The sequence below is a fragment of the Mobula hypostoma genome, chromosome 20 (genome assembly GCF_963921235.1).
Source record: "Mobula hypostoma chromosome 20, sMobHyp1.1, whole genome shotgun sequence".
Taxonomy (NCBI): Eukaryota; Metazoa; Chordata; class Chondrichthyes; order Myliobatiformes; family Myliobatidae; genus Mobula; species Mobula hypostoma.
This window is the reverse complement of record NC_086116.1, coordinates 19,469,474-19,488,030: the sequence shown is the minus strand read 5'-3', so window position 1 is coordinate 19,488,030 and position 18,557 is coordinate 19,469,474. Positions and strand designations below refer to the sequence as shown.

The window sequence follows — 18,557 nt, the reverse complement described above, 5'->3', positions numbered from 1 at the left end:
GGAAGGTCTCAAAGCTCTACGCTTCTTTTTGGATTCCAGACCTAATCAGTTCCCTTCTACCACCACTCTGCTCCGTCTAGCGGAATTAGTCCTTACTCTTAATAATTTCTCCTTTGGCTCCTCCCATTTCCTCCAAACTAAAGGTGTAGCTATGGGCACCCGTATGGGTCCTAGCTATGCCTGCCTTTTTGTTGGGTTTGTGGAACAATCTATGTTCCGTGCCTTTTCTGGTATCTGTCCCCCACTTTTCCTTCGCTACATCGACAACTGCATTGGCGCTGCTTCCTGCACGCATGCAGAACTCGTTGACTTTATTAACTTTGCCTCCAACTTTCACCCTGCCCTCAAATTTCCCTGGTCCATTTCCGACACCTCCCTCCCCTTTCTAGATCTTTCTGTCTCTGTCTCTGGAGACAGCTTATCCACTGATGTCTACTATAAGCCTACTGACTCTCACAGCTATCTGGACTATTCCTCTTCTCACCCTGTCTCTTGCAAAAACGCCATCCCCTTCTCGCAATTCCTCCGTCTCCGCCACATCTGCTCTCAGGATGAGGCTTTTCATTCTAGGACGAGGGAGATGTCTTCCTTTTTTAAAGAAAGGGGCTTCCCTTCCTCCACTATCAACTCTGCTCTTAAACGCATCTCCCCCATTTCACGTACATCTGCTCTCACTCCATCCTCCCACCACCCCACTAGGAATAGGGTTCCCCTGGTCCTCACCTACCACCCCACCAGCCTCCAGGTACAACACATTATTCTCCGTAACTTCCGCCACCTCCAACGGGATCCCACCACTAAGCACCTCTTTCCCTCCCCCCCTCTCTCTGCATTCCGCAGGGATCGCTCCCTACACAACTCCCTTGTCCATTCGTCCCCCCCATCCCTCCCCACTGATCTCCCTCCTGGCACTTATCCGTGTAAGCGAAACAAGTGCTACACATGCCCTTACACTTCCTCCCTTACCACCATTCAGGGCCCCAAACAGTCCTTCCAGGTGAGGCATCACTTCACCTGAGAGTCGACTGGGGTGATATACTGCATCCGGTGCTCCCGATGTGGCCTTTTATATATTGGTGAGACCCGACGCAGACTGGGAGACCGCTTTGCTGAACATCTACGCTCTGTCCGCCAGAGAAAGCAGGATCTCCCAGTGGCCACACATTTTAATTCCACATCCCATTCCCATTCTGACATGTCTATCCACGGCCTCCTCTACTGTAAAGATGAAGCCACACTCAGGTTGGAGGAACAACACCTTATATTCCGTCTGGGTAGCCTCCAACCTGATGGCATGAACATCGACTTCTCTAACTTCCGCTAAGGCCCCACCTCCCCGTCGTACTCCATCTGTTACTCATTTTTATGCACACATTCTTTCTCTCACTCTCCTTTTCCTCCCTCTGTCGCTCTGAATATACCTCTTGCCCATCCTCTGGGTCACCCCCTCCTTGTCTTTCTTCCCGGACCACCTGTCCCATGATCCTCTCGTATCCCCTTTTGCCTATCACCTGTCCAGCTCTCGGCTCTATTCCTCCCCCTCCTGTCTTCTCCTATCATTTTGGATCTCCCCCTCCCCCTCCAACTTTCAAATCCCTTACTCACTCTTCCTTCAGTTAGTCCTGACGAAGGGTCTCGGCCTGAAACGTCGACTGCACCTCTTCCTATAGATGCTGCTTGGCCTGCTGCGTTCACCAGCAACTTTGATTTATATTGCTTGAATTTCCAGCATCTGCAGAATTCCTGTTATTTGCTCATTATATCACTTCATTTCCTTTTGCTGCAGGATGGGATGCCTTTACTGACTGGAAGGATGTCTTGTCTGGTGGTGAGAAACAAAGAATGGGGATGGCACGAATGTTTTATCACAAGTGAGTGGGCTGTAAGGTTACTGCCAGACTAATTCAAGGAAAGTGGCCGCTTACTTAAAATGATAAGTAGGCCAAATTGTTTTTTCTGGTCATTCATGACACGTGGGTCATCACTGGTAATATAGTCTGTCCCTAGTTCCACACCATGTATATTTGCAGCAAATAGCAACATTTGAAGATGCTGGCCACCACTGACTTTCCTCAGATCTTTCACATAAAATTGTATTACCATTGTTGCATACTTGCTTTGTAAAGTGTTAAACAATTGATCCAGGAACCTAGCTACCAGATTGGGTATTAAATTTATATCTGTCAGTACTGCATAATCCAATTGAGACAGGTGATCAAGCTGTTTCCTTTCGAGGCAATGAATAATAATGCAAATATACCCTTATTTGGCCTCTGTCTAATGGATCCACTACTTTGTTGGAAGGAGATAACTGGAGGAATCTCATCTCTATCTCTTCAATGGACATGTTATTTAATACTGTAATCATCTATTTCCAAATTAAATAGCCTACTTGCAACTCAATTTTCAGCATTTTCAAGGCAGCGTGGTATTTTCATAACGTTATTTTGTGGAACCTTAGCAAATAGAAGCAGGCAATCTGGCCTTTGAGCCAGCACCACCATTCAATATAATCATGGCTAATCATACAAATTCAATATCTCTTTTCTGGTTTCTTCCAATACTCCTTGAACTCTTTAGCCTTTGGTATTATATATAATTACGACTTGAATGTTATTAGTTATTTGACCTTTACTGACTTCAGTGATAGAGAATTCAACAGGTTCATCACTTTTATAATAAAACTTCAAACACAACATTCGAGGGTTTGATCATTTGCTTAGCTTGTTATTGAATTCTATTCATCTTGCTTTTGTTAAACAGCTTCAGTGGTTGGATACTTGTGAATAGAGGATGACCATGCATTAGTTTTGATTTTAGCTCATCTGAATAAATGAAACATGACAAAAAGAGAAGACAAGGGGGGAAAAATGTTGTAAGGTTATTATGAGATTTTTTTTTTTAAATGACAAATTCCCAAATGAAATTAGAATAGAAACCCACTGGATTTAGTGAAGGATGTTGGAAGGGAGGAAGTGTGGAAATAAATACCATTTTAGGTTTAGTTGTACATTCCATCTAAGCAATCGAATAGAAATATTCCTATTAAACAAAGTCAAGCTCGTATACGTAATGGGATCCGAACGAAATTAAACATTATTTCATATTGCTGTACTGTCAATTTAAAACTTTCTCATTTTACATGTTACAAAGGATTTATTTTAACTTAACATCCCATTCTTGCTTTCCTTGATGCACTTTGACTTTAATGAAAATTATGGCTTTTAATTTTGAATATCATTAGTATTTTACAAAATTTGGTCTAAAGTAAGATCAGGTTAAATAAATACAAAATAGTTAATAAGAGTTTTATTGTTTACTAAGTTTATTTAATTCCACTTAGACCAAAATATGCATTGTTAGATGAATGCACAAGTGCTGTGAGTATTGATGTCGAAGGAAAGATATTTCAGACTGCAAAAAATTCAGGGATCTCATTGCTGTCAATTACACATAGGCCATCTCTCTGGTGAGTACTACTTTATAAATTTCTATTAGGAAATGTATGCTTGCTATTCTGTTTCATCCAAGTTAGAAACTATTATTGCAAAATGCCTTGGCTAAATTCTAGATTCTCCTCCATTGTAGTACACTAAACAAGAAAGGAATTGAAATCATCTTGATATGTTATTTCAGTTTAAGGCCTGGATAAATGTTTCTTAAGATTGTTAAGCATAATAAGAAGAATCATAATTTGTTCTTGGAACTTTTCAAATTTTGATGCTACATACAGTATTAATGTATTAAAAACTAATGCAAAAATGCAGCTTTGTGCCACCATTGATTTGATGGAGTTGAATCATTTGAGTTCTAAATTACTAAAAGTGAGTACTGTAAATGTAATGTTCAACATGCTTTTGAACTATAGCATAGGAGCAGAATTAGGTCATTTAGCCCACCAACTCTGCTCTGCTATTCTATCACAGTTGTTTTCTTTCAAAGTGTATCCTTAAACTTGTATATTTAAAAATACGTATTTTAATTAGTATTGCCAGGGATGCAACATCCTGCTCTCTGTTCTACAGACTGGACTAGATTATAGATGATAGTTATTTGCAATGTCTTAAAATGATTCTCTTCTATCTTTTTATACTCTAGTTATCTGCCTACTATGTAACATTCTTTACAATATTTTAACATGTTCCACAGATAAGGGAAAGCATAACAGTAGTGCTTTGAAAGGTTATTCCTGTGGAATAATCTAACAAGATCACTTGGGTAGAACTTAGAAATCAAAATGGATTGATACTTTGATAGGGCTATGATACTTTGAAGAAGGAATAGGGGAAAACAGCTGCCTATTACCTCCCTCATGGTTCCACTTCATTCTACTACCCATTGTGCTTTCCCCTATTCCTTCTTCACCTTTTCTGCCTATCCCCTCCCCCACCCCTTTATCTTTCCCCTTACTGGTTTTTCAACTGGAACCTACCAACTTTCTCCTTCCCACCCTCCCCCCACCTTCTTTATAGGGCCTCTGCCCCTTCCCTTTAAAGTTCTGACAAAGGGTTCCGGCCCGAAACGTTGACTGATCGTTTCCACGGATGCTGCCTGATCTGCTGAGTTCCTCCGGTGTGTTGTGAGTGTTGCTTTGACCCCAGCATCTGCAGAGTATTTTGTGTTTGTGAGACAGGTGATCAAGATTTTTCCTTTAGAGGCAATGACACTTGGGCTCTGCTTGATGTATCCACTACTCTGTTGCAAGTAGACAAAGTGGTGAAGAAGGCATTTAGTATGCTGGTCTTCATCAGTCATGACATTGAAGTTTGGAACAGGGACATTATTATGTTGCAGTTGTATGAACAACATCAGCAATTGTGTTTGCAAATTGGAAGGAGATCATGTAAGATTGATTTAATTAATTTTGCAGGAAATACCACACACACCTATTACAGTTTGATGGGGAGGGTGGTTGGCGATTTGAACAACTGGATACTGCCACCCGACTCTCATTGGCTGAGGAAAAGCAAAGACTTGAGTCTCAACTGGCTGGAGTCCCTCAGATGCAACAGAGATTGAATGAACTGTGCAAGATTTTGGGAGAAGACTCTGTGCTCAGAACTACTGGATCAGAAGAATGATAACAGACAATGGATGGTGAATAATAAGAGTTGCAAAAGAAATACATGACGCAAACAAAATTAAAATGAGATTTTCCAATTCATTTAGAATCATTAATCCTTTCAGCAAAACAAGTTTTAACTTTTGGATGTATAACCTCATCACTTCATTAGAATACTGGTAGGTAAAACTTTGGGAAGTTTACATTATTGAAATAACTTTTCATGAATTTGACCGCACATATTTGAAAAATAAAATCTTAAGAGGAAGCTAGAATTTACATATTCTGGATAATTGGTTCATGTTCTGTAAATGCGGTTCTATGCTTTAAGGTCTAACGAACCGCCTTTTCTGTTCACTTGGTATCAGCTATCATGTGGTACAAGTGACCAGGATAGATTTTTGATATTGCTGTTACCACACCACTATCTTTTTTAACCACTCTGCTCAAGAAGTTTATCTGCAATAAGCACAAACAGTATTTTGTCCTGTTTGTCAGGATCCATTGTTTTGAGGAAAGGGAGAGGAGTTTGTATATCAAAATATGATTTTATTATAGTGCAGTATGATTGAATCTCTCATAAGATTTAGCATGCCAGCCATGCTTTTTAAACTGTTATGTCCCTATTTGCTGCTGCTCAAGCAGTATATTTTATTCAGCACAGCTTCTGTATTTTTGTTAGGTATGAATTTGTTTACCCACATTCCATAGTACAAAGCATCTAAAATTGTGCTTTTTTTTGAAGGTAAGATGGTTTTCTATTTAATTACTGAAGCCCTCTGTTGGTTGAGACCAACCATAGATATTGGGTCCTAGCTGTCTACGTGTTAGGCAAGTCAGTGCAGTAAAATATGAAGCCCAGGCTTGTGCCCCGGAGAGGACACAATCCACCAGAGGTGCAAACCCACAATCCCCTGGGATCGATGGCTGTCTACTAAGATATGAAAAGCAAGCTGTCTCACCCTTTTCATGTGGCTGTTGAATCAAAAGGAATGGCAGAGACCAGTACAGATTGGCACCAGAAGTGTTGCATGAGTTGCCAGTCAGCGTTGAACTCGATGTAGGACTCTCTTAGGGACTCCAGCTCTGGATTTTTCCTCAGGGGTTTACTCACGAAGCCTTCCCTATGAGTAGGTATAGCCACAAGGCAGTGGAGGTTGAGAGTTTTCCTTCTAGATGAGGTGCCAGCTGTGCTTGGTGAGTGCCATCTGCCTGAAGCAACTGGCTTTAAGATGTCAATAACCTGTTTTGCCCCTTTAATTATTATAGTGTACATTAACACAATGCGCACATTTTCCTTCAACAAAAGGATTATCAGTTCCATTAATTACATCTATTTTTCCAATGAAAATCTTAGTACTTTGACTTCAAAGAAAAACCCAGGTGAGCTTTGAAAGCAAAATAACAGCAGATGCAGGAAATCTTAAAAACAAAGTGCAGGAAATGCTCTGCAGGATGGGCAGCATCTGTGGTGAGAGAAAGAGTTAATGCTTAAGATTTATGATTTTCATCGTAGCAGGTAAAATGTCATTGTCTGAAACAGCTGTTGGCTCGCCACAGTATTTTCAATTTTTATTTCTGGGTTTACTTTATTCTTTTCAAAGGTTTTTAAGCGTTTATTAGAACTGATTCATGCAGAGGCTTGTCTCTTCAAGAAAATGTTTACTCAATGTACTTGGCGTTCTTTACATCTGTACTACTGAGATGCCTAGTTTTATATACATTACTATTTTTAATTATAAGCCATCAGATTTTTTAATTTGTTCCTTTCCTGCCAGGAAGGTTAAGTCTGTGGATTTTGTAACTGTTGTTTGGCCATCTGGGGGTGTACTTCTTTGATGCAGAGCTGGTCCTGTATTCAGCACACTTCTCTCCATACATGAAATAAACATGGAATCTATGGAAACTTTGCAGTGGGGAATATTAGAATTCAAACCACAACTGAAGCCAGTATTTGAACTGAAAACTAAATGGCTGCCAGTACTCTTGAGTGTGCTCCCCATTAGCTTTTAGATTCTACTAAGTTGTTGAGTTTGAAGTCAGCTTTTTTAATTTATTGTATTAAATTGCAAGGGTCCATTATCATTCCTTGCTGTTCTGTGTAAATTTTACAAATGTACTGTTTGTATTCTTGAAACTCTTGTCTTTCATGATAAGTTGGTGATCTGCATGTACTTGCATGCCATTAAATATTCGCAAACACGAAGAAATCTGCAGATGCTGGAATTTCAAACAACACAAAAGTTGCTGGCAAACGCAGCAGGCCAGGCAGCACTTATAGGAAGAGGTACAGTCAACGTCTTGGGCTGAAACATCAACTGTACCTCTCCCTATAGATGCTGCCTGGCCTGCTGCATTCACCAGCAACTTTTATGTGTGTTGCCATTAAATATTTTGTTTAATTATCACACTCTTCTAACCAGTCCATACTACTGAACCTCACACTCAGCTTTGTGTTCTAAAATGTGTTTTGCATGATGTATGTAAACTTTAAGTAATATCATGCATTTCTGTGAAAATGCAATGTATAGTAGCTCCAACATTATTCATATGGCTGGACCAGGATGTGATGGAAAAATAGCATGTGCATGGGAATGAACACAGCTATTTAATTTGTGATTTGATAGATTTGTAACTAAAATGAATAACATTTTATATTGAAACTTTAAAATATTAACAATAAATTGCATGATTTGCAGGTCATTATTTTGTTGAGTTGGTAATTCTGGTACAGTTGACCAGCAAAATGGAAATTTTGCATAAATACCCCAAATATTTCACATTTTTCCATTGCTATCAAAAAAATCAGAAATGTTACAACATTTAATCAAGGCAAATCTGTTGTTGGCAGGTGTGGTCAATCTGAAATGAAAATAAATGATGTGATATACATTTGTAATCAAATGTATTCTCTATTCTGCTTCTGCCAACCAGTATTTACAAATATCTCTTATAGTGTTGGAGCTGAAAAGAGAATTGGATAACCATACATGAATACAGTATCAAAGTGCAGTAAAGTGCATATTTATTGTCACATCTATTACCAACCAAAGTAATACATATGCAAGGCCAAATTATGTTATATCTAAAGTACTGTTTGTATTAACTAATCTGAAGAGATCTTGGCTTGACTTAGAACGTAATTTGAGCAGTCCAAACACTGCAAGGAGTAAGTTGCATTTTCTGAAATGAATTTAAAAATTACCTCAATGAATGTGAAATTCTGTTTTGCATTTAAATGACTGTTTATTTAATCCGTATGTAAATGCACCGTGTGTATTGTAATTTGGAAAATACTTTTATTGTTATACACATTAAAAGTTTCTGAATCATCAGGAACTTTCATTTCTGTAGTTATTACTTTAAAAAGGCATACTAAGCTCTGAAGTGAAAAGGCAACAAAGACTTCAATTTAGGCACTACTATTTCTGATTCAAGATATCCATGGTTGGTGGCGTACTTTTGAAATAACCCTCATGAAACATGGCTTATTTGTGTGAAATGTTAAACATGACAACAAAGAGTTTTGAAGCATAAATAATAAACTAGTCACCAGATGAACATGAAGTTCAATGGATGCAATTCCTAATGCAGATACCCCTGGGGACTAATATCAAAGATGGTAGTTTTACTGGGCAACCCACTCAGTTAAGGATCAGAAGCACAATAACTGAGATTGATTATTGTTCTCCGTGCCTTGTGCTACTAATGTGCACACAGACGCCTGGTAGATCAGAAACAGGAAAATATCATTTTAAAAAAAGTGTACGACAAAAATGCACACACATTCAATTCAAGCATTGTGATACTGGCAGAGCTGTGTGCATTTTGCAGTGACACAACAATTCTTGCTATCTATAAATCTTGGGTATGTATTTAAGCTTTCAATTGCTGTGAGGTGTAACCTGGAGAATTTCCACTGCCCAAAAGCAGAGGTTATTAAGCCAATTGATGACAAACCAGGAAAGTGAAAGGAACATGATTTTTACCAATATTTTATTGTGTACATAATTTAAAGTGGATAATACAATTTGAATAAGAGGGGAGTTGAAAATGTGTTCTCTATCTTTTTAAAATGGTCTTTAAGACATTCTTTGAGCAGATTTTGGTCATTGACACTAATGGAGGTGGTTTTAAGGTTTTGTTGAATGTTCCATTGACATTGCTTGCATCATCTTATGCATAAAATGCATATTGCCATATTTGCTTTGAACTATTATGTCTCCTCCTGTCCTTCCTGTCTGAAATCCTAAATTTGTTTTGCCCTGCCTTTGATGATGTAATCGAACAGTTTCAGGACAAGGTATCTAAATTTCTATCAGATTCTGGATTCTCTGGCCTAATACCATAGTTAAAATGTCTGATTCTTGAACCTAAATTGATAAATTTTCTATGCATCCTCTCAAGGATCTTCATTTTCTTCCTAAAAAGTTGTGATCAGTATCAGAATAATATAATCAAGCCTAACTATAAGTTCCTTGCATTTGTCCTTAAAAATTAAGATGTCATATTGATAATTACTATTTTAAGGTGTCCTTCCACTTTCAATGATCTACACCTTTAATTCTCAGATCTCTTGTTGACATTTGTTATAACTCTGCCATTAAGTCCACATTGCCTCTCCCCAGCACCATAAGACAGAGGAGCAGAATTGGACCATTTGGCCCAATGCCTGCTCTTCCATTCCATCATGGCTGATTTATTATTCTTCTCCACAGGTTTTATCAGCCTTCTCCCCATAATTTTTGATGCCTTTATTAATCAAGAACCTCAGCTTCATGCTTAAGACCATAAGACCTAGGAAACTTAATTTTTTATTTATAAAGATACAGCATGGTAACTGGCTATCTGGCCCACAAGCACCTTGCTGCATGTCCCTTGGTAAGTTTTCTCTAAACCTGATAACTTGGTCAGTGTTCCAAGTTCACCCTATCAGAAACTTCTCCTTCATCCTATTTGTCCTTGCCTCAACCTCTTTGCAACTTGACATTGTTTCTTTTTCACTATGATCTGAAACATTAATTTGTTTTCTTTTTCCATAGATGCTGCTGGATCTACTGGATGTTTCCAGCATCTTGTGTTTCTATTTCAGATTTTCAGCACCGTTTTTTTTCATTGATTTTCTTGAACTCTCCTTATCTCTTTGGTGTGCACTGTAAACTGTTGCTAGACTGACTCTCAATGTCAGACAATCTTTGGCTGTATATTATATTTCTATTTTTCTCATGGATCTTATAGTATTTCCATTCAGTTGTTGAATATTTAAGTATTTGGGTATAAGGAGCAAATGATGTAGAGAATAGCTCCTATCCTCTTCAATCCATCTCTCTGAGTAGAGCTAGGAACTGAATGTGTTCAGTGTATTTTTCTGAAATGTGTTGTCACCATAATGAGCATGTTTTGATTTACAATGACCTTTAAATTGAGGGAATGGAAGCCTTTCCTGACTGATTTTCAATTTTTAAAGGGTGCCCTTAAGGTGTGCAGTTAATGGCTGCCAGCACTTGTGAGAAGTCCATGTTCTAGATGGCACCTGTTCACCGAAATCAAAGTAGTGGAGGACTAGGACATTCCCTAGAGAGGGGTGAATTGGTTGATATCTCTAATGAAGTAGTGAGCAGCAAGTTGAGAGACGATGGAGAGATCTGTTGCAGCCACTTGGATTGATCCTGTTGTGAAAGAGTTGAGGGTTAATATTACTTGACAGCTCTGGAGAGAATAGTTGAAACATGAGAGAATAGCCCATAAAATATCTTAATGATTACATATTTGGAAAACCTGAACCTGCCTTCAGGTTGCTCATCTCAGAGGTTCCAGTAGGGGATGAAGACTGTGAGTAGGGTCGTTGTTCGTGTTCAGGAGTCAAAGACAAGCCCTGTTGTCCTCGGGTTAAAAATGGTACCTCCTGTTAAAAAAAAAGTGCTGCACCTACAAAATCACTACTAAGGCACTAATTGATTCACTATCATAGAAGTTAAATACTGGAAAAAATGAACTCTCCCTGTTAGTTGCAGCATATTATGATCACCTAACTATAGGAAGGATATCAGTAAGATTGAAAGAGTGCAGAGAAGATTTACTAAGATGCTGCCGGGTCTTCAGGAGTTGAGTTACAGAGAAAGATTTAACAGGTTAGGACTTTATTCCTTGGAGCATAGAAGAATGAGAAGGTTTTTGATAGAGGTTTACAAAATTATGAGGGGTATAGACACAGTAAATGCGAGTAGGCTCTTTCCACTTAGATTAGGAGAGATAAATATGAGAGGACGTGGCTTTAGGGTGAAAGAGGAAAGGTTTAGGGAGAACTTCTTCACTCAGTCGTGGGAGTGTGGAACAAGCTGCCATCTGATGTGATAAATGCAGGCTCACTCTGAAGTTTTAAGAATAAATTGGATAGATACATGGATGGGAGAGGTCTGGAGGGTTATGGACTGAGTACAGAGCAGTGGGACTTGCGGAATAGAGTTTCGGCACAGACTAGAAGGGCCGAATGGCCTGTTTTCTATGCTGTAGTGTTCTATGGTTAGAGCATTGGCTAACTGGTAGGAGGCAGTAAGTGGGAATAAAGGATCCTTTTCTGGTTGGCTGCCAGTGACTAGTGTTCTGCAGGGGTCAGTGTTAGGACCACTTCTTCTGCCGTATGTAAATGATCTAGATGATGAAATAGATGGCTTTGTTGCCAAGTTTGCAGATGATATGAAGATTAGTGGAGGGGCAGGTAGTGTTGAGGAAACAGGTAGGATGCAGAAGGACTTAGACAGATTAGGAGAATGAGCAAGAAAGTGGCAAATTAAATACAAACCCCATTTTCAGAAAAGTTGGGATATTTTCCAAAATGCAATAAAAACAAAAATCTGTGATATGTTAATTCACGTGAACCTTTATTTAACTGACAAAAGTACAAAGAAAAGATTTTCAATAGTTTTACTGACCAACCTAATTGTATTTTGTAAACATACACAAATTTAGAATTTGATGGCTGCAACAGAACAAAAGTTGGGACAGAGTTAAAATAAGATTGAAAAGTGCACAGAATATTCAAGTAACACCGGTTTGGAGGACTCCTCATTAAGCAGGCTAATTGGTAGCAGGTGAGGTATCATGACTGGGTATAAAAGTAATGTCCATCAAAGGCTCAGTCTTTGCAAGCAAGGACAGGTCATGGCTCACCCCTTTGTGCCAAAATTCGTGAGAGAATTGTTAGTCAGTTCAAAAGGAACATTTCTCAACGCAAGATTGCAGAGAATTTAGGTCTTTCAACATCTACAGTGACATCTCAGTGCGTAAAGGGCAAGGTCGGAAACCACTGTTGAATGTGCGTGATCTTCGAGCCCTCAGGCGGCACTGCCTAAGAAACCGTCATGCTACTGTGACAATTATAGCCACCTGGGCTCGGGAGTACTTCGGAAAACCATTGTCACTCAACACAGTCCGTCGCTGCATCCAGAAATGCAACTTGGAACTGTATTACGCGTAAAATACATCTACAGAAAGCTAAGAGAGATGGAGGTTTCGCATTACCTAACTTTAGATTCTATTATTGGGCAATTAATATTCGACATATGAAATTTTGATTACTTGATCAAGATACACTATCCATTCCTAAATGGGTAGTATTGGAATTACAATCTGCTCAAGGTTATGCACTTGGCTCCATTTTAGGTTCTTCTTTTCCTTTTGATTTGAAATGCTGTAAACTGATTTGTAACCCGATAGTTAAATATACCTTACGTATTTGGTTTCAATTCTGAAAATTTTTCGATCTTCATCAATTTGGGCTTGCGATTCCTATTTTAGGTAACACATTCTTTCCTCCCTCTTCCACTGACCGTGCCTTTCAAATTTGGAAGACTAATGGTATTTCACGGTTTTCGGATTTATTTTTAGATGGTTCCCTTATGTCCTTTGAGCAATTATCTAACAAATATAGCTTACCAAGAATACATTTTTTTTAGATATCTCCAAGTTAGAAATTTCCTAAGTACTATACTCTCTTCCTTTCTGACGCTACCTCCTACATATATTTTAGATACTATAATTAACCTTAATCCATGTCAGAAAGGTGTAACGGCTATTATTTATAATACTATTAAGAAATTTAGGAAAGCTCCATTTGATAAGATTAGGTCAGATTGGGAAAAGGAATTGGGTCTTATTATTCCGGTGGATGACTGGGTGCATATTTTACAACTAGTTAATACTTCCTCTACCTGTTCTAAACACTCCCTAATTTAATTAAAATTGTCCATAGAGCACATATGTCTAAAGATAAATTAGCTCGTTTTTATTCTCATATTAACCCTTTGTGTGACGGATGTCATGGGGAGATAGCTTCCTTAACTCATATGTTTTGGGCCTGTCCTACTCTGGAAACTTTTTGGAAGGATATTTTTAATATTACTTCTAAGGTATTGAATATAGATATTTCTCCCCATCCTATTACTGCTATCTTTGGATTACCTAAAATTTCCAGTAATCTTTCCCCTTCAGCCCATAGATTGATTGCATTTCTTAGTTTAATGACGAAAAGATGTATTTTACAACATTGGAAGGAGATTAATGCTCCAACTACATTTTTTTGGTTTTCCCAGACGATACTATGTTTAAATCTGGAGAAAATTAGAAGTAATTTTTATGATTCTTCAGTTAAATTTGAACAGACTTGGAGACCTTTTATTCAACATTTTCATTTAATGTAACTTTTTTTTCTTTCTCTGGCCATTTACATTCCCTTCTTGCTTTTTAACTGTTTTTAATGGAGGTCGGGTTTGAGGATGTGATCGTTTTAAGTTGTTTAACTCTACTTGATACCTAGTTAGCCCATTGCTTTGCTTTACTTTTTAGTTTAGTTGCACGGTGGGTTTTTCTTGGGGGGGGGTTTCCTTATTGACATATTTGAAAATTAGTATACTATTATATTACCTGGTTATTTTATATCTAAACTGCACTGTTTGTACTAACTTGTTTTTGTGTATTAATATCTCTTGTAAAGTTGTATTGCAACTGTGTATCGGTGCCTATATGGTTTACCTTTTGTGTACTAATTCAATAAAAAGATTTAAAAAGAAAGGAACTATATTACGCAAGGAGGAAGCCATACATCAACTCTATGCAGAAACGCCGGTGAGTTCTCTGGGCCCGAGCTCATCTCAGATGGACCAAAAGACTGTGGAACCGTGTGCTGTGGTCAGATGAGTCCACATTTCAGCTAGTTTTTGGAAAAAACGGGCGTCGAGTTCTCCGTGCCAAATATGAAAATGACCATCCAGATTGTTATCAGCGAAACGTGCAAAAGACAGCATCTGTGATGGTATGGGGGTGCATCAGTGCCCATGGCATGGGTGAGTTGCATGTATGTGAAGGTACCATTGACTCTGAGGCGTGTATTAGGATTTTAGAGAGACATGTTGCCATCAAGGTGACGTCTCTTCCCGGGACGTCCACGCTTATTTCAGCAGGACAATGCCAGACCAGATTCTGCACGGGCTACAACAGTGTGGCTTTGTAGACACAGAGTGCGTGTGCTTGACTGGCCTGCTGCAAGTCCAGATCTATCTCCCATTGAAAATGTATGGCGCATCATGAAGAGGCGAATCAGACAACGGAGACCACAGACTGTTGAGCGGCTGAAGTCTTATATCAAGCAAGAATGGACAAAATTTCCAATTGCAAATCTACTACAATTAGTATCCTCAGTTCCAAAACTATTAAAAAGTGTTATTAAAAGGAAAGGGGATGTAACACAATGGTAAACATGCCTCTGTCCCAACTTTTGTTGAGTGTGTTGCAGCCATCAAATTCTAAATTTGTGTATGTTTGCAAAATATAATTAAGTTGATCAGTAAAACTATTGAAAATCTTTTCTTTGTACTTTTGTCAGTTAAATAAAGATTCACATGAATTAACATATAACAGATTTTTGTTTTTATTGCATTTTGGAAAATATCCCAACTTTTCTGGAAATGGGGTTTGTACAATGTTGGAAAATGCATGGTCATGCACTTTGGTAGTAGAAATAAATGTGCGGACTATTTTCTAGATGGGGAGAAAATCCAAAAATCTGAGATGCAAAGGGACTTGGGATCCTTGTGCAGAACACCCTTAAGGTTAACTTGCAGGTTGAGTCAGTGGTGAGGAAGGCAAATGCCATGTTAGAATTCATCTCAAGAGGTCTAGAATACAAGAGCAAGGATGTGATGCTGAGGCTTTAGAAGGCACTAGTGAAGCCTCGCCTTGAGTGTTGTGAACAGTTTTGGGCCCTTCATCTTAGAAAAGATGTGCTGGCATTGGAGGGGGTCCAGAGGAGGCTCACAAGGATGATTCCAGGAATGAAACTGTTATCATTTGAGGAATGTTTGATAGCTCTGGGTCTGTACTCGCTGGAATTCAGAAGGATGAGGGGTGATCTCATTGAAACCTTTTGAATGTTGAAAAGCCTAGACAGAGTAGATGTGGAAAGCATGTTTCCCATGGTGGGAGAGTCTAGGCTAAGAGGGCACAGCCTCAGAACAGAGGGGTACCCTTTCAAAACAGATGCAGAGAAATTTCTTCAGCCAAAGGGTGGTGAATTTGTGGAATCTGTTGCCGGAGGCAGCTGTGGAGGCCAGCTCATTGGGTGTATATAAGGCAGAGATTGATAAATTCTTGATTGGACATGGCATCAAAGGTTACGGGGAGAAGGCCGGTAACTAGGGTTGAGGAGGGGAAAAAGAAGGATCAGTCATAATTGAATTACGGAGCAAACTCGATGGGCAGATGAATTCTGCTCCTCTGTCTATGTACGAAAATTTGAATGCGCAGAGACATAAGAAGCTGAAGAGAATCGGGATTTAGTTCAGTACGGCACGGTAGATCCCTCTCTACCATTAGCATAGGTGGCGCTGCTTCAAGAAGGCAACGTCTCTCATCAACGATTCCCACCAGATCCCATCTTCTTGCGGCTGCCATGGCAGGAAATTCATACCACCACTAGGTTCAAGGATAGTTACTTGCATCCAATGATTCAGTTCTTGCACCGACCGGCAAGACCCTAATTGCTAAATTTACTTTAATTACTTTTTAACCTAAAATGGACTTTTTGTTTTAATTGTTTTTTTAAAATGTTTGTTTAAAACAAAAATATTGTTGTTTAATGCTGCAAACAAGTTTTTCATTGCACCTGTCTACTACATGTACTTGTGCATCTAGCAATATATTAGGTTTTATTTATTTATGACTTTTAAACGAGCAGACCGAAATAAACCCACCGGATCAGTAAGCGCTTTCCCGACGGATACGATCCCATGCACGACTTGAAAGCAGAGGTGCTTCCTTGCATGACTGCCGTGCTACCCTTGTGATGGCACCTGTCAGGTTGGCGGCAGATCATGCCAAGGATGCCGAACAGCCGCGCCGCGCCACACTACCACCTGCCAGGTGCTTGATCAATTCCTGGCGGACGTCACGCAACAGCCAACCCTCTGATTGGACAACTTGCCATCCATCAAGGCGAAGTTGGCCCTTTCGGCCCCCCCTTTTTGCTTCAGGTTGGGGTTGTTTACTTTTTCCGCTTGCCCGGTTTAACATTAAAGGCGCTTCAGTCGTTCGTCCGTGGGGGTTTCTTTTTTAAAATCTTGCTCCGCAGCAGGAGGGTGGCCGCCATTGCCCTACGATACTGAGGTCGGGGCGGGGCTGGGCCGTAGCCGGCTCAGCCAATAGTGAGAGGCGGGGGGAGGGGCCGCGTCGGGCGGTTCGCGCCCCCCTGTGCGGCTCGGCTCGGCTCCGGCGGCGCATTGCGGATCGACGGCGGGGCTGAAACGGCGGCGTTGGCGGCGCTATCGTGGGGGTGGGAGGAGCTTTTGTAGACGGCGCCGACGGGGTGACCGGCGACCATTCCTTCACCTCCCGTTCTAGTGAGGGGATGAGAAGGACGTCGTCTGGCTCCGTCCAGCCTCAATCTTGCCCGGCTCCACATCGGATGGGCTCCCGGCAGAGCCTCCCATCCGCAGGGAGAAAGGCAGTGCGTTGAGTGGCTCTCATTCCCCCGCTCCAGGTTTTATTTTAAGAGGCTTGCTCTCTGAACCGAGTCGGTACAATGGCGGCGCCTGGTCAGGATGACTGCTCCGTCAGAGTGGCTGTCAGGTAAGGCCGTGTGGACAGGTTATCTATTTTTCCGCCGCGCATCGTGTTTTTTACATTGCTAGCTAAATCTTCGATTGCTTGTCATTCAAATACATAGCATTTTATGTCCTTCTGAAATATGCCGGTAGATTGGATTTTTTTTCAGCGATGAGCAAAGAAGGTCGGATGAAACTGTTATTTTTTAGCCTACACTTTCATGGGTTTGGAATAAAAAGGGAGGGGAGAGAGAAGCAAGGAGGTCTAGATTTCAAGTCATTGCTTGAAGGATTCGAGATGAGAAAACATTACATGCAGCGTTTTAGAACTGGCCGCCTTAAAGATGGCAGAGGTAAGAATCCTCATCATATTTAGGCAGTTCTTGAATGCACATTTGAAAAGCTAAGAGCCACAAAGCACCATATCCAGCATTGGACGCGGAGGTTAAGCTAGTTAGATTTCTTTTAAGGCTTAATAGACTGATCGGCTTTATGCTTAAATTATTTTCCATGCGTTGCATGTTACTGTACTAAGTAGTTTGTCTCATCTCAAAGTGAGCTATCTTTTATTTCTATGGTTTGATTTCAAATATTCCGAATGGTTGTTCTGTTACATCATTCTAGTTGCTTGTCAACTGTGGGTGCAAATTTTTTTTTAAAAAAGCAAGGCTGTTTAATGTATAAACACGGTTTTATGCAGGTTCATGCTGTTTTAGTGTTTATCTCTCCAATCACATGATATCAACTCCTCCACCCCCACTCCTCCCAGAAAACGATGGATGTTATTGTGCACAATGTAGTGATTTTTGGAGAGAAAATAAGATGTTGTCCATTGATGACGGCATCCTGTGAAGACACAGTATTAATTGTATGTGTTTTCTGATGACATCCAGCTCTACCTTACAGGACCTTCATTATCTCATGCTGCCTACTTCACAGCCTACGACTTGCCTGTTCTTTGTATAAATGCAGTACTGGAGTTTCCACTGACAAAATGTTGCTCTGACTGAAGCCATTATCTTTGAATCCCACACACATTCTGTTGCCTAGCTGAAAATTCCAACTCTGTCCCTAGCTGACAAATGTAGCCAAGCTGCCTGGCTTATCTAATACATGTATAATAGGATCATGTTTTGAGATGTCTATTGCAATGATTCGGGCACACAATTTTCTCTGTGTGCAAAATTAGGTGTTATGTTTTGTAATGGACTATTTAAGAGCTGATTCTGTAGGGTGAGGCTTGGGGGCTTTTTTTCAAATAGACATGATGGGCTGAATGGCCTTGTGGGCTATATTTACAGTGACATCTATGTTGTGCAGAATGCTATATGCCTTGTTTGCATCGAAAACTATTCTTCATTCCTGTGGTATAGTTTCAAATATGTCCAAGCTGTTTCTCT

General features: G+C 39.9%; 2 protein-coding genes across 5 annotated transcripts in view; both read left to right on the top strand.

Annotated features, from left to right (window-relative positions):
• The window catches only part of LOC134359360 (ATP-binding cassette sub-family D member 2-like), a 52,935-nt gene extending 42,451 nt beyond the window's left edge, over positions 1-10,484 (top strand). Inside the window, exons 8-11 of one of the 2 annotated variants that reach the window (XR_010021092.1) lie at positions 1,787-1,871; positions 3,344-3,469; positions 4,871-5,241; positions 10,105-10,484. Coding sequence is in view for 1 of the 2 variants with exons in the window: in XM_063072492.1 (XP_062928562.1) it covers positions 1,787-1,871; positions 3,344-3,469; positions 4,871-5,081 (422 nt within the window). In the remaining variant the exon portion in view is untranslated. Of the gene's footprint in view, positions 1-1,786; positions 1,872-3,343; positions 3,470-4,870; positions 8,461-10,104 lie in introns of those variants that run through there. The other variant, XM_063072492.1, reaches the window with a different exon arrangement.
• Positions 10,485-16,790: 6,306 nt separating this feature from the next.
• Positions 16,791-18,557, top strand: part of kif21a (kinesin family member 21A) — a 142,221-nt gene continuing 140,454 nt past the window's right edge. For all 3 annotated transcript variants that reach the window (XM_063072490.1, XM_063072491.1, XM_063072489.1), the window contains exon 1: positions 16,791-17,182. In XM_063072490.1, coding sequence (XP_062928560.1) covers positions 17,136-17,182 — 47 coding nt within the window. In that variant the 5' untranslated portion in view covers positions 16,791-17,135. The remainder of the gene's footprint in view (positions 17,183-18,557) is intronic.